The sequence below is a fragment of the Entelurus aequoreus genome, linkage group LG23 (genome assembly GCF_033978785.1).
Source record: "Entelurus aequoreus isolate RoL-2023_Sb linkage group LG23, RoL_Eaeq_v1.1, whole genome shotgun sequence".
NCBI classification, from domain to species: domain Eukaryota; kingdom Metazoa; phylum Chordata; class Actinopteri; order Syngnathiformes; family Syngnathidae; genus Entelurus; species Entelurus aequoreus.
In genome coordinates this window covers 14,517,677-14,539,123 of record NC_084753.1, presented here as the reverse complement: position 1 = coordinate 14,539,123, position 21,447 = coordinate 14,517,677, and the positions used below count along the sequence as shown (strand labels likewise).

Below are 21,447 nucleotides of genomic sequence, written 5' to 3'. Positions count from 1 at the left end.
TGGAAACGCGTAGCGTCCCTAAACAAATACGACTTACTATACTTAACTCAATGGTGTTAAAGAGGAAACAAGTGAGCTTCAATGCAGCTTCCACTAAGGGATGAGGAGATGTGACACTCACTCACCCATGCACACACACACACACACACACACTCACTCACTCACTCACTCACTCACTCACTCACTCACTCACTCACTCACTCACTCACTCACTCACTCACTCACTCACTCACTCACTCGGCAGATGCAGAAACCCGAAAGCGTTGTCACACGTCTGGCTGGTGGCCGCTGGTATGCGGACATCAATGCGAACACACGCCTCCATCGACGGGGTCACGTCTAGTATTTTGACCTGAAAAAGATCAATAATTCCGTTCACAAAATTCAAACTATGCTGACAATTTCATTCAATAAAAATATGTGAGCAAAATCTGTGTTTAAAATGCAGTTATTTTAGATAGCGTTTTAAAATTTGGTGTAAAACGCAGAAAAATTCAGTGCAAAAACATTTGTTGCTTCAAAACTTAAGACTCACTTCAGGTAAATTAAGACCTTGTTAACTAGTTCTGAAGCAGGATCAATTGCCATCCATCCATCCATCTTTTTTCGCTTATCCGAGGTCGGGTTGCGGGGGCAGCAGCCTAAGCAGGGAAGCCCAGACTTTCCTCTCCCCCAGCCATTTTGTCCAGCTCTTCCCGGGGGATCCCGAGGCGTTCCCAGGCCAGCCGGGAGACATAGTCTACCCAACGTGTCCTGGGTCTTCCCCGTGGCCTCCTACCGGTCGGACTTGCCCTAAACACCTCCCTAGGGTGGCGTTCGGGTGGCATCCTGAGCAGATGCCCGAACCACCTCATCTGGCTCCTCTCCATGTGTAGGAGCAGTGGCTTTACTTTGAGCTCCCCCCGGATGACAGAGCTTCTCACCCTATCTCTAAGGGAGAGCCCCACCACCCGGCGGAGGAAACTCATTTGGCCCACTTGTACCCGTGATCTTGTCCTTTCGGTCATAACCCAAAGCTCATGACCATAGGTGAGGATGGGAACGTAGATCGACCGGCTCAGCTCCTTCTTCGCCACAACGGATCGATACAGCGTCCGCATTACTGAAGACGCCGCACCGATCCGCCTGTCGATCTCACGATCCACTCTTCCCTCACTCGTGAACAAGATTCCGAGGTACTTGAACTCCTCCACTTGGGGCAGGGTCTCCTCCCCAACCCTGAGATGGCACTCCACCCTTTTCCGGGCAGTCTTAATTTACATAGAATTTTTACTTTTTTTTTTTTTTTTTAGACTGAATTGTTTATACACTGAATTTTACAGATTTTACAGTACATTTTTTTTACAATTACTTTTTACTTTGAACTGATTTTTTAACAATGATTTTTACCTGGAATGTTTTATACACTGCATTTGTACACACTTAATTACATTGAATACATTTGAGCAAAATTAAGTGTATAACATATTTCAGCATAATTTAATCTGTTGAAATTCAATTGCAAAAAATTCAGTTTCTAAAAAAAGCATCCATGAAGACAAATTAATTTCCATATACAATCTTAATATTGTAGGATTAAAATTCCAATGTGGCCCCAATGCACATTGTATTCAAAGACTAGTACAGTACGTTAAATTTAAGCAGCAGGGCCACCTACAGTTTGCAAAGTGTATTGTGCTTTTCAGCCACTCAAATAAATCATCTCCAGCAGTATTATTATGTAAAACAAACTAAAAATATGTGTAGTGCATGATCAAATGAAAATGATATTTTTTATCATATATTTAACTAAAGTATCACAACATAGCAGAAACAGAACCAATGTAGTTCAGTCATCCCTGGCGCTTCAAATTGTAGATTTCTTTGAACATTTTACATATTTTTGGCCTAAATTAAGATGTATGTAATATTTTCTATTATGTTGTGGCAATCCACTTTTGTTTCCAGGTTAAGGTTGAACAATGCTAACAACACGGCGGCTAATCTTGGCACTACTCTTGCATCAACTGTGGGCAGAACAATATTTTACTGCACTTTATCTTCAACTCCTGCCTCATCGAAAACACATCTCCACATTGGTGAGGGATGTGGAATGACAAGGCGGGACGCGCAATGCTAACAACACGACTAATGATGGTAGCTGCGACTGTAAAGTTGATCATCTTTGCAGAACAACTATCAGATGGGATTTATGGCTCTTTAAAGGGAGAGTTGGGTTCCTTTCAAAAAACTGGTTAAAAAAAACATTTTTTTAACCAAAGAAACAATCACCAGTATCAGTTATATATGTTGAAATTTAAACAAATATTACTCTATTGGTGGGAATTATTCCGAAATATTGGCTATAATTGAATTTTTGTTGCGTTTTCATTGTAAACATTCCATAAGGCAGTGCCATATTTTCATGTGATGTGACATTCCATCACCTAAAAAGCATTTGAACAATACAGGAAAAAAACAAGAATAAAATGCATTATTGGATACAAAAATTATAAATAAAAACTAGGGGATAATAAAAATGTGAGGCCAAAAGTGTACCTAGTGTGTGTAAACGCTTGAACTACATTTCAGAACAATGAACCAGAGAAATTAATCCAAATTAAAATGAAATAAAATATTTTTTTTAAGATATATGTAATTTATACACGCATATTAAATTATTATAATCCAAATGCTGACAAGTTCCCCTTTAAGTATAACTAATTTTCTAGGGGCGTGGGCAATTGCAGACACTATTTATATATGTGCATTAAAAATAAAACAGTTCCCAAACAAACAGCTCACAAATGGAAATCTGTTCCCATCGTTCACTTACAAGAGCCGTTCAAAAGATTGGGTTCGTTCGCGAACGTCACATCTGTAGTTTCGACACATGGAAGGAAGCCTCGTTCTAATTTAGAGGAATTACCCAGGATGTGATGAAGTATTTCCACCTCGTGGCCATAGCAACGCCGTTTGGAGGATCCTCCGGGCCAGCAATGAGTACTGTAAACTACACTATATTGGTTCAAACGAGTGTAAAGGTGACTATATGGAAGTTTTTTCATGTGTAGAGGGCTCTTACTATGTTTAAAAAACATTTAGACGGTTATATAGTTTTTTAATGCTCTATGAAAGTATTGTATTTATTAATATTACTACTTCACGGAAATTTGACAGAACTGGAACCAATTAACCATGATAAACGACTGTACTAATAAGGAGCAAACTAGTTCCCGGTACATATCTACTTCCATGGTCAGAGGCTAATGTGAATGAACAGTTTGTGCTAATCAATAACCAGAACTCACCGATCATTATTTCATGTGCATTTTTAACATTTTGCAACTTCACTGTATGTCTGCTGCTCCTCTCAGCATTGTTGAGTGCGTACGACATTCCAATAAAAGGGCGTTTAGGCATGCTACTTAGGACCAGCTGGTCCGGGCTTGCAATTTTAGGACAAAAACGGACGCAACATACTGAAGGTGAGACAATTCAGCAATTTAGGAAAGTTTCATGCATGACTCTTGGACTTTTAACAGCACAGTAGCAAACATGTTGGATTAATGGTAACCATGTTTCATTTGATAATATATAGACATAGAATCAACTTTTTTCAGTTATGAAAGGTCAATTCTGTGGAATGTTTTTACGATGACACACATTAGTAAATTACATTTCTTCAAAAGGTGGGTCAGTGGGAGTGGTGTGTGAGACTGAAGCACATAAATCATCATTCACAGCAGAAACTTTAGTAAACAGTTGACCAGGTGTGCCAACAAAGGCGTTCAGGAGGGTGCGGCAGACAAAAACAAACATTGTTTACCACATAAGGTAAACCAGGGGTCACCAACCTTTTTGAAACCAAGGGCTACTTCTTGGGTACTGATTAATGCGAAGGGCTACCAGTTTGATACACACTTAAATAAATTGCCAGAAGTAGCCAATTTGCTCAATTTACCTTTAACTCTGTTATTATTAATAATTAATGATATTTATCTTTGTGGAAACACTGATCATCTTAATGATTTCTCACAATAAATATATATAGAAACAGATAAATATCAATATGCAACACTTTATTTTTATATTTTCTCTAAGTGCACATTTTTCAAATTTAACATTTTCAAATGATGACTTCTAAGACAGTCTTGTGAAATCACAATATCCCATTTTAACTAGCTAGCCACTAACATTTTTTAACAAATCATGAATTACTTTGCACCATGATTGTACAAATAATAACTCATGTAAAATACAAAAGTAAACTCTCAAATTTTTAAATCATGTCACACTTTGAACTGGACACCAAATCTGTTATCTGTTTCTTTGTCAGTTAGTGGGAAGCCTGGCATTGCATGCTGTTAACTAGTGTGTTGTACTCTGGTGTGTAACTTGACACTGCAACTCTGAGTGAGTCTTGCAGATGTGCATCAGTGAGGCGTGTTCTGTGTTTGTTCTTGATGAAGTTCATGTCAGAAAAGGCTGATTCACAAAAATAAGATTTTTCCTCATTGTTTGCGGAACCTTCTTAATCTTTTGGACATATTTTCACAGCAATCTGGCCTTAAGCTTAATTATGATAAATGTAAAAGGTTAAGGATCGGAAATCTAAAGGGAACGTCCTTTCGAATGGAATGCAAAGTGTTTTGTTTATAAATTATATGCAATCTGTTGTGTTCCCTAATTTTTTTCTGTGTACATGAATGAAGGTGTGTGTTGCTGAGTCCGACTTGGACATTATCTGGACTGGGCCTGGTTTAAAAAACCCTTTAAACAAATCTAATTTCATTGACAACCTGGTCTGTTGAAGATAAGGCCCTTTTTTTAAAAAAAATAAAATAAAATAAGATAAATAAATAAAAAACATTTTCTTGGATAAAAAAGAAAGTAAAACAATATAAAAATAATTACATAAAAAATAGTAATTAATGAAAATGTTAGTGGACCAGCAGCCTATACAATCATGTGTGCTTCAGGGACTGTGTCCCTTGCAGATGTGTTATGGGAACCAGAATATTGGTAGCAGAAAGAAATAACCCCTTTTGTGTGGATGAGTGTGCATGGGGGAGGTTGTTTGGGTTGATGCACTGATTGAAAGTGTATCTTGTGTTTTTTCTATGTAGATTTAATTTAAAAAAAAAAAAAAAATGTATTTTTATTTATTTATTTATTTATTTTTTAATTTTTTTTTAGAACAGGCCCGCGGGCGACTTATCTGGTCCTTACGGGCGACCTGGTGCCCGCGGGCACCGCGTTGGTGACCCCTGAGGTAAACAAACTTTTTTTTTTTGTCCCTTTAGTGAGAGAAGATGCTTAAAATCAGTTTGTAAAGGGGTGTCTAAAGTGTGGCCCACAGCAAGCAGTAAAAATAGGCAAAAAGATGCAATATAATGAGAAAAAAAGAGATGTTTTTATAACGAGAAAGGGGTACCGTTCACATTTGAACCAATATGATTCCATGTACCTGGGAATCGATAGAGGTACTCAATAGCACCAATTTTCAGTAGTTGTGTTAATATTCATTGTCTTTGATGATAAAATCTATGTTTATTGCAACATTTAAAAATGATCTGATCATATTAACTGCTGACAGTTCTCGTTTTGTTATCACAACTCTTGGGTTTGTTACAGTTGCAAGTCCAAGACGTTAGATGGCAGTAGTGTATAGTTTATGTTGTGTTGGTCTGTTCAGTCTTTGCTGTCTGTTGTGCCCTAAAAGTGTTAATACTGTAAGTATTGTACTTATTACGCACCAGCTGTTTGATTGTAACATGCACCTTTGTAGTAGTTTTCATCAACAAATTTGAAGGTGTTGAAATCGCCATGTAAAATTGCTAATGCCAATCAGTAACATGTCAATAGCAAAGCCAATGTATATTAACATCAAGCTAGCACATTTTTGGAGTCTTCACTCACGTTGGGGCATTTGAGTCAGTAGCTTTGTTGGCATTGAAAATTGCCTAGAGGAAGTCTGGCTGAGTCTGCTCTCAGTGCTGCTGGAGTGGTCGACAAGTGCCAAAGTGCGGAAAGCTGGTTGAGGTATTGCAACATGGCAGCGTTGGAGTTTACGTGAATCGGTGCCCGGTAGAACTGGCGGGTACTGGAATTGGTACCCATACCCACTAATAACTAGTAATAGACTTTTTAATCTACAACACAAACCTCACAATGTTTTGTCTTTAAATAGGTTTGTTTTTGGCATTTATTGTTAGAAAATTAAAATATATGTCCCCTAATGCTTTGAGTTTTCAGTATGCGGCCCTTGGTGGAAAAGGCTTGGACACCCCTGGACTACTGTAAAGGAATTTAAAAAATGAAAATGCGTCAAGTCACTACCCTTAAGTTTAATACAAATAAGATTATTTTAGGAGGTTATTTCGACTTTTTACCCACAGCTTCAAAGAGTGACTGTGGATTATCTTTGTGTGTATGTAGACTTTGTGTGTGCTTTATCGCCAAAAACATATTTCTTCACGTTTTGGCTTGAAAGTAAATAAGTCAAAATCTGTATACATGCCTTATATTGGACAGCGACAAAACAGTTTTTCTGCCTAATTTGACATTGTTCGAAGGGGAAGGAACAGGAAGCCCTGACTGAAACCTGGAAGCCTGCTAAAAAAATATTTCAAACTATTATTTTGGGCTCAAATGACCAATATTTATGGCGTCAGTCAGTCAGACACTAAATTGGTCACTTGCTCAGAATAGAATCAGCTGCAAGTTGCATTTCACGGACACCTGCAAGTAGGGATGGGAATTTTAAAAAAGTCTCAAAAACAAACACTACTTGTAAAAACAGCACTACTGGTAATAATTATAAGGCTGCTAGTTCATCAAGATGAGGACAATATGCTGAAACATTTGAACACAACACACAATAATTATAAAAGTTGTGTTTTTTTTAAAAGAGCAGCAGTAACGCTAGAACCTCATCTGAATTCAACAGGTCCTAACTCACCGTTAGCGTTATAATTTTTTAAAATGGAAATGAATGACTTCTCATTTAAATGAGAACAGATTCTGACAGGCTAGGAGGCGGGCAGCCCCAGTTCACGTCTGCCGCTAAACAAAGGTCACTGAACTGCGACCAGTTTGTTGTCAAAAGTTTGCATCTAATTTTCAGGAGATGAATGTTTAATTGTATTCAGAGAAAAGTTGCATGATGATATAAATTTGGATGGCGATGGAGATGTGGATACCATCATCCTATTGTATGATGACAAATTCGAGCTGTGTCTCGCAAGTATGACCGCAGCAAGCCAACGACCGCAATGTAGCGTCCTCGCTAGCAGCAAACGTCTCTCCACAGGACAAAGGTGCTTCTAAGTCAGTGATTCTCCATCTAGTGGTACGCCAAAGGATCACTTAATTAAATATTCAAATTGTGTGTGTAATGCTGCAGCGGCCAAAATATTAAATATACCTAAATAAAACATCTGCCTTGTTTTTAATGAATACTTAGGTTTACTATGCTATTCTATTTTAATGTTGGTCATTAGGGTGGTACTTGGAGAGCCAGGTGTTTTCTGAGGTGGTACTTGGTGAATAAAGTTTGAGGACCATTAATCCGAGGTCATTAATCCGCACGTCCATGACAGCAACAAACTATTTTTAAGTTAAGTTAAAGTACCAATGTGGTGAAATTTGTCCTCTGCATTTGACCCATCCCCTTGATCACCCCCTGGGAGGTGAGGGGAGCAGTGGGCAGCAGCGGTGCCGCGCCCGGGAATACTTTTCTTACAAGTATCATATTTTTATTATCATGATTATAATAGTTATGATCATAGTGTTACTACTTTTATTTTATTATTATATGATTATACTTTCATCATAATATGATTAAAATATATTGCTTATCATTTGTATTATGATTATGTTTTTGTTTTATATTATGATTAAAATTATCATTAATCATGAGTTTATTATAATTATCAGTAAAACCATTTTTTTGAATGATTATAATGATTATAATGTTGTCTGTCCAATGTTGTCTGTGTTGGCCCTACGATGAGGTGGCGACTTGTCCAGGGTGTACCCCGCCTACCGCCCGAATATTGACAAGCGGTAGGAAATGGATGGATGAATGATAATAGTTATGATTATCGTATTGTATTCTAACTAATAATCATAATATGATTATATTTTCATTATTAGATTATATGATTAAAATACATTTATAATTGTATTATTTTACAATTAAAATATTTAATGAATCATTAAGAATATATGTTTATTTTACTATTACAACATTTATTATCTTAATTATAATCAGTATAATGCTTATATTTTTATGTATTTGTATTAATTTATAATTTTAGAAAAATAATTATGTATTTCTTTAGGATTATAATATGATGATTATGGTTATTAGTTTACTATTGAAATATTGTCCATCCATCCATCCATCTTCTTCCGCTTATCCGAGGTCGGGTCACGGGGGCAACAGCTTAAGCAGGGAAGCCCAGACTTCCCTCTCCCCAGCCACTTCGTCCAGCTCCTCCCGGGGGATCCCGAGGCGTTCCCAGGCCAGCCGGGAGACATAGTCTTCCCAACGTGTCCTGGGTCTTCCCCGTGGCCTCCTACCGGTCGGACGTGCCTTAAACACCTCCCTAGGGAGGCGTTCAGGTGGCATCCTGACCAGATGCCCGAACCACCTCATCTGGCTCCTCTCGATGTGGAGGAGCAGCGGCTTTACTTTGAGCTCCCCCCGGATGGCAGAGCTTCTCACCCTATCTCTAAGGGAGAGCCCCACCACCCGGCGGAGGAAACTCATTTCGGCCGCTTGTACCCGTGATCTTGTCCTTTCGGTCATAACCCAAAGCTCATGACCATAGGTGAGGATGGAAAACGTAGATCGACCGGTAAATTGAGAGCTTTGCCTTCCGGCTCAGCTCCTTCTTCACCACAACGGATCGATACAGCGTCCGCATTACTGAAGACGCCGCACCGATCCGCCTGTCGATCTCACAATCCACTCTTCCCTCACTCGTGAACAAGACTCCGAGGTACTTGAACTCCTCCACTTGGGGCAGGGTCTCCTCCGCAACCCGGAGATGGCACTCCACCCTTTTCCGGGCGAGAACCATGGATTCGGACTTGGAGGTGCTGATTCTCATCCCAGTCGCTTCACACTCAGCTGCGAACCGATCCAGCGAGAGCTGAAGATCCTGGCCAGATGAAGCCATCAGGACCACATCATCTGCAAAAAGCAGAGACCTAATCCTGCAGCCACCAAACCACATCCCCTCAACGCCTTGACTACGCCTAGAAATTCTGTCCATAAAAGTTATGAACAGAATCGGTGACAAAGGGCAGCCTTGGCGAAGTCCAACCCTCACTGGAAACGTGTCCGACTTACTGCCGGCAATGCGGACCAAACTCTGGCACTGATCATACAGGGAGCGGACCGCCACAATCAGACAGTCCGATACCCCATACTCTCTGAGCACTCCCCACAGGACTTCCCGAGGGACACGGTCGAATGCCTTCTCCAAGTCCACAAAACACATGTAGACTGGTTGGGCAAACTCTCATGCACCCTCAAGGACCCTGCCGAGAGTATAGAGCTGGTCCACAGTTCCACGACCAGGACGAAAACCACACTGTTCCTCCTGAATCCGAGGTTCGACTATCCGGCGTAGCCTCCTCTCCAGCACACCTGAATAGACCTTACCGGGAAGGCTGAGGAGTGTGATCCCACGATAGTTAGAACACACCCTCCGGTTCCCCTTCTTAAAGAGAGGAACCACCACCCCGGTCTGCCAATCCAGAGGTACCGCCCCCGATGTCCACGCGATGCTGCAGAGTCTTGTCAACCAAGACAGCCCCACAGCATCCAGAGCCTTAAGGAACTCCGGGCGGATCTCATCCACCCCCGGGGCCTTGCCACCGAGGAGCTTTTTAACTACCTCAGCAACCTCAGCCCCAGAAATAGGAGAGCCCACCACAGATTCCCCAGGCACTGCTTCCTCATAGGAAGACGTGTTGGTGGGATTGAGGAGGTCCTCGAAGTATTCCCTCCACCGATCCACAACATCCGCAGTCGAGGTCAGCAGAACACCATCCTCACCATACACGGTGTTGATAGTGCACTGCTTCCCCTTCCTGAGGCGGCGGATGGTGGTCCAGAATCGCTTCGAAGCCGTCCGGAAGTCGTTTTCCATGGCTTCCCCGAACTCCTCCCATGTCCGAGTTTTTGCCTCCGCGACCGCCGAAGCCGCACACCGCTTGGCCTGTCGGTACCTGTCCGCTGCCTCAGGAGTCCTATGAGCCAAAAGAACCCGAAAGGACTCCTTCAGCTTGACGGCATCCCTCACCGCCGGTGTCCACCAACGGGTTCTAGGATTACCGCCACGACAGGCACCGACTGCCTTGCGGCCACAGCTCCAATCAGCCGCCTCGACAATAGAGGTGCGGAACATGGTCCATTCGGACTCAATGTCCAGCACCTCCCTCGTGACATGTTCAAAGTTCTTCCGGAATTTTGTCATAATCTAAAAAATTATGACAACTAAAGATGGTATAATTATTTTATGATCATTATTGTTTATTAATAAACATATGATTATTGATTGTATCATATTCATAATAAATGAAAATAACATAACATAACATGAATCTCGTGCAAAGGTCTTCAATAGGCGAAGCCCGTCTAAACAGTGCCAGTGTTACATAACTTTACAAACTTGTAGAAAACGTACGCCATTTTAGCATGCACTGTTTCTCAGCTCATCATCAATCAATATTGTATATGCAATTACGCACAGACAAACAAACAAACATGTCATGTGATTTGTACGTAATTCCTCACATGTAAAACAAAATTGGAGAAAAAGGGCTGTTATTAGTTTAGTGGGTTTAAAACTCAACCTTTTTAGAATTATAGATCAAAACGCTCTAACCATTTTCGTATTCATGTTTCTTGATTATATTTAGTTATTTTTTCCCCTTTATTCAGACACTTTGAGATTCCGTGTGCAGTTTTTCATGAAATGCAAATATTAAATAGTACATTTCCTTGATGCATGCCCTTCATTTCTTTTTCCAATCTAGTGAATTCAATAGTAACACGTCGGCTTGATGTGACTTATTTACACAAAGACATATCTTTAAAAAAGGGGAGTGTCGAAGGATTGTGGAGATGAGTAATAGCCGTTTAGGAACCTCATTCACTCTGCAACCAAACCACAAGCCGAGGCCGTGTTTAGGCATGAAAGGCGGTTTGTCGCGGCCCACTTACCACACGCGGGAGGGTGTAAGACACCCAAAGAGCCATGTGACGGTCCTGGCTGTATCCGATGATGTAGTCGGACTGGTGGAGCAGACAGAAGGTGGAGTCTGCTAGCACCACACTCGGGACGCCGAAAGGATGGTGGAGGTGGCGTAAAGTAGCTTTATCTAAAAAAAAAAAAACGAAAAAAGGGCTTGAACACAATGTCCTCAAATGAAGGTATATATTTCCTGTAAATGCATCAAGAAACAGGTGTTTATAAATAGTATGTCAAGCCAACCGGAGTACAAAACTACATTTAAAAGCAACTAAAGCAGAGTGGAACTAACTCACAATGGCACGCAGGGAACTCATTTACAAAATCTAAATGGCAGCCGTTAAGACTTTTGGAGTGTGGACCTCCAGATTGTGTAGGATTTAGAAGAGTTTCTCTGTGGGAGAAGCCATCACAAGTGCAGGAACAACAACTTTATTTCGGTCCCTACTAAAGTTACTCATACTTCACGTCTTATTTCCCAGTAATCTTGCATTGCTGCTTATTCCCAATGTTGATTACCACTTTGGTAGCTTTTTTTATTGACGCCCCCCTGCCAAATGAAGCTAAACCACACACACATCACGTGTTTTACGTTTTTTATTATGACCGACACAGCTTTGATAGACTTTACGGTACTAATGAATCACATCGAGAGATACACTGACCAGTTGCATGCGCTCGTTGAGGCGCCCCACATTATCTCATTTGCAACTTCCATCCATCCATCCATTTTCTACCGCTTGTCCTTTTCGGGGTCGCTGGAGCCTATCTCAGCTGCATTTGGGCGGAAGGCGGGGTACACCCTGGACAAGTCGACACCTCATCGCAGGGCGAACAGATAGACAGACAGCATTCACACTAGGGCTGGGCGATATGGCCTTTTTTTAATATCTCGATATTTTTAGGCCATATCGCGATGCACGATATATATCTCAATATTTTGCCTTAGCCTTGAATGAACACCTGATACATATAATCACAGCAGTATGATGATTCTATGTGTCTACATTAAAACATTCTTGTTCATACTGCATTAATATATGCTCATTTTAAACTTTCATGCAGAGAGGGAAACCACAACTAAGTCAATTTAGCAAAACTGTATTTATTAAAGAGTTATTAAGCAGTGGCACAAACATTCATGTCATTTCCAAAACAGAAAGTGCGAGATTGTCAGAGACATTTTAAAACAAGCTATAAGTGCACTTTTGTGCATGATGACACACAAGATATTTCAATATCTAATAATAGAAAAGCGCGATATAAAATCTAATCCATTATTATTATTATAATTAAGTGTCACATAAAAATTAGCTGCATATGAAATAGTATATGTCCTACGGTGTTGATGTGGAAATAGTTGCTTCGGCATTTAGTTGGTGTGGCACCAAACGGAGATGTTGACATGTAAAGACATATTCCCGCTTGAAGCCAAACCACCGTCAGACCATGGACCACATGCTGTTTTTCTTGGGAATTAATTATTCCTCCATTTGTTACAAGATTCGCACCTTCTTTCTCTCATATTACCACTCGCACCACACCGTTAGCCTTTAGCATCACAGCTAACGTTACCATGTCGCTACCTGTCTGCTCCGCGGGAGCGTGTGACGTTGCTCACGTGACAGTATGTGGCGTATGTAAGAAGGTGCGCTTGTTTTAAAGTCTCTGTGAGAAGGAGAGACAGGAAAGAGTGAGAAACGCATGCAGTTTAATGCCCCTAAGCTAAAAGCAACTGCGTGAGAACGTATACTCGAATATCACGATATAGTCATTTTCTATATCGCACAGAGACAAACCTGCGATAAATCGAGTATATCGATATATCGCCCAGCCCTAATTCACACTCACATTCACACACTAGGGCCAATTTAGTGTTGTCAATCAACCTATCCCCAGGTGCATGTTTTTGGAAGTGGGAGGAAGCCGTAGTACCCGTAGGGACATTTGCAACTTTTACTACATTATTTCCTGTGAGAGCCTGGACTAGAAAGTAACAGTCGTTACGAAGTTTCTGTCTGTGAACCTCTGGAAGGATCATTACCTCTTTTCGAGAGGATAGTTACGCTTCTTGGGTCAGGTGGTGTGTCACCGAATCCAAAGGCGGGATTTTAGCACGTCCCGTCAAGCCTCTATTACATACCCCATTTAGAAATATCCTCCCAAAAACACATCTTATAGAACAGTCATTCTCAAACTGAATATTCAAATGATTCCAAACAGTGCTACTGTTCAAACTGTGTATTGTTACGGTTGCCAAATTTGAAATATACTTGGTAAATAAAACCTCTGCTTTGTGTTTAATGAATATTTAGGCCTACTACGCTACTGTTTGAATGTTGGTCATTATGGTGGTACTTGGAGAGCCGTGTATTTTCTGAGGTGGCACTTGATGAAAAAAGATTGAGAACTAGAGTAAGAGATGAGGGGGGGTGTTTTCAGAGACGTGACGTCACACCAGGAAGCGACAGCCAAAGCTAAGGTTGATCTCTTACTCCTTAAAAACTTTGTCTGCACACAAGAATATAGATCAAATATTTAAAGTAGACCTGATGATCAATCAACTTATCCTTAAGCGGGGTCCCAGCAGGTATTAACTCCCCTCCCTCCCACATAGGGAGCAGGGTGGCCTTGACTTACAATTCAACTGCGAGGTTGACTATCAAATCAAACTCCAAAGAGTCACATAGTCGCCTGTTTGAAGCCCTCGTTAGTATATTAACGCCTGGGCTGTGGTTAATGCCGTTCTCAAATAGTGGAGTGGGACCACTGGTGGGGGTGTGATGCAATGCCGGGTGACCCCAGGGAGCATGCTTTATCAGTATCAAAAAGCTTTGCACTACAAACGTTCTCATTGTAGTCATTAATTGCCTCTTTTTGATTCATTAAAAATGAGCACACATTGTTTTATAGGTTAAAGTGTTTTATATATTGTGCTCCTGAGTTAAAGTGGATGATCAATTTGAATGTATTATAATTTGATGTTATTTCATTAACTTTTTCTGTGTCAAATGCTTCAAGTCGGTCAGAAAATGTTTATACAGTTGTTTAAAGATGTATTTTTTTTTTTACTTCAGGCAAATTGATACTTTAAATCTTTTGTCACAGACTAAAACCTATTTTAATAAAGTTATTCTTTGTTGTAAGTCGATTTATGTATATTTAATTTCCCTTTGCATGACATTGTATCCTAATTAACAATTTTATAGGCAAATTAGACTATTTATAGTCATGGTGGGAGGGACGAAATGTTTAACAGAAAATAATTAAAACACTAAACGATGATTCCACCTCGGATAGATCATAAATATTAGCCTAAACACAAAATAAAATATGTACATGTGATATTACTCTTCTGACCATCAATAATACTATGTTTATTAATACTGAGGTGTACTGTAGTACATGCTGCAAGTGACTAAATTAGTGCGTCAAATGATTGAAATCATGATTGATCACACTTAAGATGTGATTAATAATGATTAATCTTAGTTTCTTACTGTAATTATGTTCATGTTTTTAGTCAGTATTATTGATACTGTTGCAATTGTTGTTTTTCCATTTTTTTATTAGTATTGTAGGTCTTTTAAATTGTAAATTTCTATCGTAAACATTGTATCGTGTACAGTAGGAAGGGGATGCATATGGCCCCATTTATCGCGATTTACCTGACACATGAAACATGACACATTAGGGGGTAGCCGCCAGATGGCAGTGGAGTGTTGAATATCTTAAAATGTATTTTGTGGCAATTCCAACTTTGACCACAGCGTCAGTTGCCATGTAGAGTGGCGCTTTCCATCATTTTCAGCAGACTGCCTTGCAAAATGATTACCGTATTTCCTTGAATTAGCGCCCGGGCGCTGATTAATTTAAACCCCCCCCTTCTCACTCCGGCGCTTACCAAAGGCATGCGGTAAATTTAGGCATGCGCTAATTAATTTAAACCCCCCCCCCCCCTTCTTCTCACTCCGGCGCATACCAAAGGCATGCAGTAAATTTAAGCATGCGCTTATAAATTTGAGTGTGATGTAAGGATACCATCATGACATCGCTTAATGCCGCAATAAAATTTAAAGCACAATGAATCATCCCGGGAGTTCTTTTTGTTTGGGTCTGAAAAGGCAATTCAAATAACATTATTACCGCCTGTTAGCAGGTTTTCTTAGCTCATGATTTGTTTCTGAAATGTTACTTGTACAACTGCATCAAAATGACTCATATTTGACACACGCAGCTATATTAATAAAAAATGTTTTCAAAATAAAGCGCTTTGAAAGACGCAACTCCAACAACAAAAAGTCAGCTCTCCACCACTACAAACTAACACAATATTAATAATAAGAATTGCAATTACCTTAAATCCTACTGAATAGCTCTTTATCTTCTTCCCTTTATGCGATTTTAAATTATTGAAATCAGCCTCCTCCATTTTGAAAATGATGCCTTGAAAGGTGAAATGACGAGTTTGACCCGGCGGTAATTCTAGGCATGCGCATATTATATACCCGGCGGCAATTCAAGGAAATACGGTAACCTCTTCTCACACGAGATCCACTCAGGAATAGGGCCATATGAATCCCTTCTTGACTGTACATAAGAAAATAAGACACTTACCATCACTTGAAGCCATCAAGAATCTGTTGAACTGTTTCTCCTGCAAGTATAATATTTGTCAGTTTTTAAATATATGCAAATACAGTGTAGATTAATCATTACATCATCGCCTGAGGGCGAGTGGAAGGAAAGAAAACGCTTTACGTCATCTGTGGTTCTGGCCTCGCAGGTGCAATTCAGGTCGACGGTGGGCAGAAGGTCGCTGGTCTGACAGGGGACGTCATGTGACAGCTGTGCAGGGTGGACGGGGAAGTGGACTGGGTGCTTCAGCAGGTGGTTCAGACTCCCGTGCGTACCGTTGTTTGGAGCAGGAGGAACACCCAGAAGATCTGCAATGTTGCCAGACCATGAAAACAACCCAAAATATATTTTACTACTGCAACCAGTCGGGGGCTTGTTGACTGTTAGTCTATTGGAGAAATAATAGTGCAAGAAAAAAAGACATGCACATCAAATATAGCAATTACCGGGCGCGGCCACCGCTGCTGCCCACTGCTCCCCTCACCTCCCAGGGGGTGATCAAGTACTTTAACTTAACTTTAATATCATTCTATTAATGCAGTGTTTCTTAACCATAGGGCCAGGGGCCTGTGTCTCAGCTGTGGTCCGTATGGGCTGCAGCGGTACTCAGTTGTAATACACTTTTTCATCACTTATCCACCAGAAGAAGTCTGGAGCTAGTCAGAGAAGTTTAAGCGCAAAAATGTTGACTAAAGTGGTGAAGGTGTATTTTCATTGGGACTTAAATTTGAGTTTATTTAAGAAACATTTATAATTAGGTTACAACAGTGGTTCTCAAATGGGGGTACGCGTACCCCTGGGGGTACTTGAAGGTATGCCAAGGGGTACGTGAGATTTTTTTTAAATGTCTGTCAAAAAGAACTGAAAAGAAATACAAGAATGCAATATTCAGTGTTGACAGCTAGATTTTTTGTGGACATGTTCCATAAATATTGATGTTAAAGATTTCTTTTTTTGTGAAGAAATGTTTAGAATTAAGTTCATGAATCCAGATGTATCTCTATTACAACCCCCAAAGAGGGCACTTTAAGTTGATGATTACTTTATGTGTAGAAGTCTTTATTTATAATTGAATCACTTGTTTATTTTTCAACAAGTTTTTAGTTATTTTTATATCTTTTTTTCCAAATAGTTCAAGAAATACCACAACAAATGAGCAATATTTTGCACTGTTATACAATTTAATAAATCAGAAACTGATGACATAGTGCTGTATTTTACTTCTTTAGCTCTTTTTTTCCACCAATAATGCTTTGCTCTGATTAGGGGGTACGTGAATTAAAAAAATGTTCACAGGGGGTACATCACTGAAAAAAGGTTGAGAACCACTGGGTTAGAATATACATCAGCACTGCATAATTTACTTTTCAGTTTTTAGGAGTCCCTTCTTTTGCAGTGTATTTGATTAGTACTTATTTTGTAATGAGCCTGACCTAGGCCTTGATAATAATTTTTGTGATTAAATGCGTTCACATATTTTATCCTGTTAAACTGTAAACTTAGCTCTATTAAATATAATTAAAATCAAGAGTAAAATTGCTCATTCATTGTTAATATTCAGTAGTGGAAAAGTTGGACCCGAGGTCATAAAGGTTAAGAGCTACTGGTTTACTTTGTTGTTTAATGTCCTTTATTTTTACAATAATGATATAAATGGTAAATGGGTTATAATTTTATAGCGCTTTTCGACCTTCAAGGTACTCAAAGCGCTTTGACACTATTTCCACATTCACACAGTCACACACTGATGGCGGGAGCTGCCATGCAAGGGCCCTAACCACGACACATCAGGAGCAAGGGTGAGGTGTCTTGCTCAAGGACACAACGGACGTGACTAGGTTGGTAGAAGGAACATGCAACACTATATATTGGAATTTATTTAGCTTGGACTATGGATGTAAAGATATGAAATGTTTATATCACGTTATGGCAGTATTGTTGAATGTGCTATAAAAAGTACCTGTACACACTCTAATATCCTTTGACCAACTTATTTAAAAAAAAAGACAAAGTTAGAAAAGCCACTATTTTGCATGTTTTGTGTTTCTTATGCTTCACTGATAAGTGTTTTAGTAATTCAACTGTTTTAATAGCTAAGCTTTTATTGTTTTAAATATCGGTTTGTACTGTAGCAAAAAGTGCGTAACAAATAAAATACGTTATTTGATATTTCTGGCAGGTGTTGTGGCATCCTACTCTGTTTAGCAGTCATTGAATGCATCGTAAAAACACCTCTGTCTTTATAGAAGGATCACTCTGTTGCGAGAGCACAGCTTGTAGGCTCAATGTGCACAATTGAATTTCTTGGTTGCTCAGACAGTAATGTGTTTATAAAAGTTTAGATTGAGGTATGTCGTTTATTGATGGGGAAATACGTTAATGTTTCTTGTTTTCATGTTAGCAAGCTGGCACGAGTCAGTCAAGCTCGGTTTTTCCATAATTCTATTTTAAAACTGTAAAACTAACTGTCGGAAGTTTTATCCCGGTTAATATTATTTATTTTTATTGTTACATCCCCAGCTCGGTCAATCATGCTTTTGCAAATAAATGTATTTTACCCAAGGTAGCAACAAATCACATTAAAATGAAATTTATTCATAGCAGAATGTGTGAATGGAATCTCCTTCCCAAGCAAATGACAAGGATAGAAAAACATTTAAATTCAACATTGTGTTACCAAAGTGGTTTATTCTGCAACATAAATCCCTTAAGCTAGAACTAGTGTTATGCTATTGTAGTTTTCTAAAGTTTTGATAATATGTGACTATTACATTTCAACTTCTAATATTTAGGATGATCACATTTTTATTTTATAATGGAATTTTATATTTACTTTATTTGGTAAATCTGAAGATTATACACTCTTTGAGAATGGTTGTCAGTTATTGTACAATGAATTGTACATTTTTTGGCAATTGTATGAATGTATATCTGTATTTTCTTTCGGACCCCAGGAATAATCCAAATAACTAAATATAACTAAATGTCCTCCATTAAGCACACAAGGTTGGTCTTTTCTTGTATTTTAGTCAAGTCATTTACAAAAAGTAAACATGGTAGGTTATAGGCTAGTAGGAGCTATCAGCTACACAACAGCTAATGACATATTTGGACATATGTAATAATTGAACAATATTGCAGTCTAAAACAGCACATTTGTCACAGTTGCATATTATTTGCATATATAAAGCCTCCAAGGCAGATGCGTATTAGAAAGTTTCCAGTAACAAAAGTGTCCGCATCATTCAACTTGAGCTTAACTTAATGAATTAGTGACCACTAGGTGTCGCCAAAACACACCTAATTTATAAAAAGTAAATTCCAGTTAATAGTAGGTGTCTTTCATATCTACCTTTTGTTATGAGTAATTTCACTTGATCAAGCCTTTTCTAACACTCCAATCCCACAAAATAAAAGTATGTACCGTATTTTTTGGAGTATAAGTCGCTCCGGAGTATAAGTCGCACCGGCCGAAAAGGCATAATAAAATAGGAAAAAAACATATAAGTCGCACTGGAGTATAAGTCGCATTTTTTGGGGAAATTTATTTGATAAAACCCAACACCAAGAATAGACATTTGAAAGGCAATTTAAAATAAATAAAGAATAGTGAACAACAGGCTCAATAAGTGTATGTTATCCATCCATCCATTTTCTACCGCTTATTCCCTTCGGGGTCGCGGGGGGCGCTGGAGCCTATCTCAGCTATATGACGCATAAATAACCAACTGAGAACGTGCCTGGTATGTTAACGTAACATATTATGGTAAGAGTCATTCAAATAACTATAACATATAGAACATGCTATACGTTTACCAAACAATCTGTCACTCCTAATCGCTAAATCCGATTCAATCTTATACGTCTAGTCTCTTACGTGAATGAGCTAAATAATATTATTTGATATTTTACGGTAATGTGTTAATAATTTCACACATAAGTCGCTCCTGAGTATAAGTCGCACCCCCGGCCAAACTATGGTAAAAAACTGCGACTTATAGTCCGAAAAATACGGTACTACAATTTGTGCTGTTAACGTATTAGATTAATATCTGTATCAACCAATGCGCAAGGCTCCTATATATCGGTATTGTATCGGAAGTGTAAAAGTTGCATTAGGAGTGAAAACCTCTAACAAATGCGCTCCGGCATGGTGAAGTTGGTAGAGTAGCCGTGCCAGCAATCGGAGGGTTGCTGGTTACTGGGGTTCAATCCCCACCTTCTACCATCCTAGTCACGTCTGTTGTGTCCTTGGGCAAGACACTTCACCCTTGCTCCTGATGGGTGCTGGTTAGCGCCTTGCATGGCAGCTCCCGCCATCAGTGTGTGAATGTGTGTGTGAATGGGTGAATGTGGAAATAGTGTCAAAGTGCTTTGAGTACCTTGAAGGTAGAAAAGCGCTATACAAGTATAACCCATTTATCATTTATTATCCATATTTATTATTACTCTTTAAATTATGTCTGCACCCTATTAAGTGACATCATAGTGTATGTGCTCATTATAGCAATTCTAAAACATTCAACTGTGGCTCAAGACTATAAAATAATGATAAAAACATTTAAAATGAAATAAAAATGTGGCTTAAGACCAAGAGCCTGTGTATACCTCCAAAAGATTACATAGTCATGTTGCAATCATTGCTTGATAGATAATCTACTGTGTATATTGAAATATATCCCTGTAATGGAGCTTTGTGGGATAAGATGTAGACACCACAAGTGAATACTCATAAAATGTGACACTTACCACACATGAGGTTATAAAGTTCAATGTTCTCAAAAGGAGGCACAACAGTCTCGCTTTTAAATCCTGGACCATGACCCATGAAGATTGCCTAGAAAGAAAACATTTTAACCTGATCAAATGCATTGCGTGAATTAGACAACAAATAAAATGGATATTTAAATAACATAGGCAATAAATAGTCTCATCTGACTGATTTCACCTTTATCAGGTTTTATAAACTGACAGATTTGACATGTTTTAAAAAATGTAAAGAGGATATTTGGAGAAGAGAAAACATTCTGCCTTTGTCTCACCTGCATGTTGTTGAAGAGGTTATCTGAGCCATGGAACCCGCCCGTGCAGTACTTCATTTCCTGCCTGTTTCTGCAAACATTGACGTGTAAACACTTGAACCCGGACCTTTACTGTAAATAGATGTTCTGCCATACACAAAAGAAGACTATTTTGTTTCATCAAATTTGTGGTAAAGTTACAGTACTTTTAACCAAACCTGCATTCACAGCTGCACTAAATGACATCCAACATAACCGTGGTATTAATATGGATACATTAAGTTCCGACTACATTTGGTGAGTGTGATGCCACCACAAATGTTAAAGTGGGATTATAAACAAACAAGGGACCACCAGGGATTCACTATCATCCCATGTCCGCCATGTGCCATTAGAATCGTCATCACCTTCTCCTGAACAGAGAAGCAAAAATAGCGGCAGTTCTGACTCCTAAGTAAATTGCAACATCCACAAAAAAAATTATGCAATATGAAATGTGATACACAGTATTGCTAAATTCTTCAGTTCCTGTCCAC

At 39.2% G+C, this 21,447-nt stretch overlaps 1 protein-coding gene across 2 annotated transcripts in view; it reads right to left on the bottom strand.

Annotated features, from left to right (window-relative positions):
- enpp1 (ectonucleotide pyrophosphatase/phosphodiesterase 1) overlaps positions 1–21,447 on the bottom strand; it is a 100,638-nt gene that overhangs the window by 9,664 nt on the left and 69,527 nt on the right. For both annotated transcript variants that reach the window (XM_062035030.1, XM_062035031.1), the window contains exons 14-19: positions 20,933–21,002; positions 20,640–20,727; positions 16,014–16,198; positions 15,870–15,909; positions 11,225–11,382; positions 238–352 (exon numbers count right to left, since the gene is read on the bottom strand). In XM_062035030.1, coding sequence (XP_061891014.1) covers positions 238–352; positions 11,225–11,382; positions 15,870–15,909; positions 16,014–16,198; positions 20,640–20,727; positions 20,933–21,002 — 656 coding nt within the window. The remainder of the gene's footprint in view (positions 1–237; positions 353–11,224; positions 11,383–15,869; positions 15,910–16,013; positions 16,199–20,639; positions 20,728–20,932; positions 21,003–21,447) is intronic.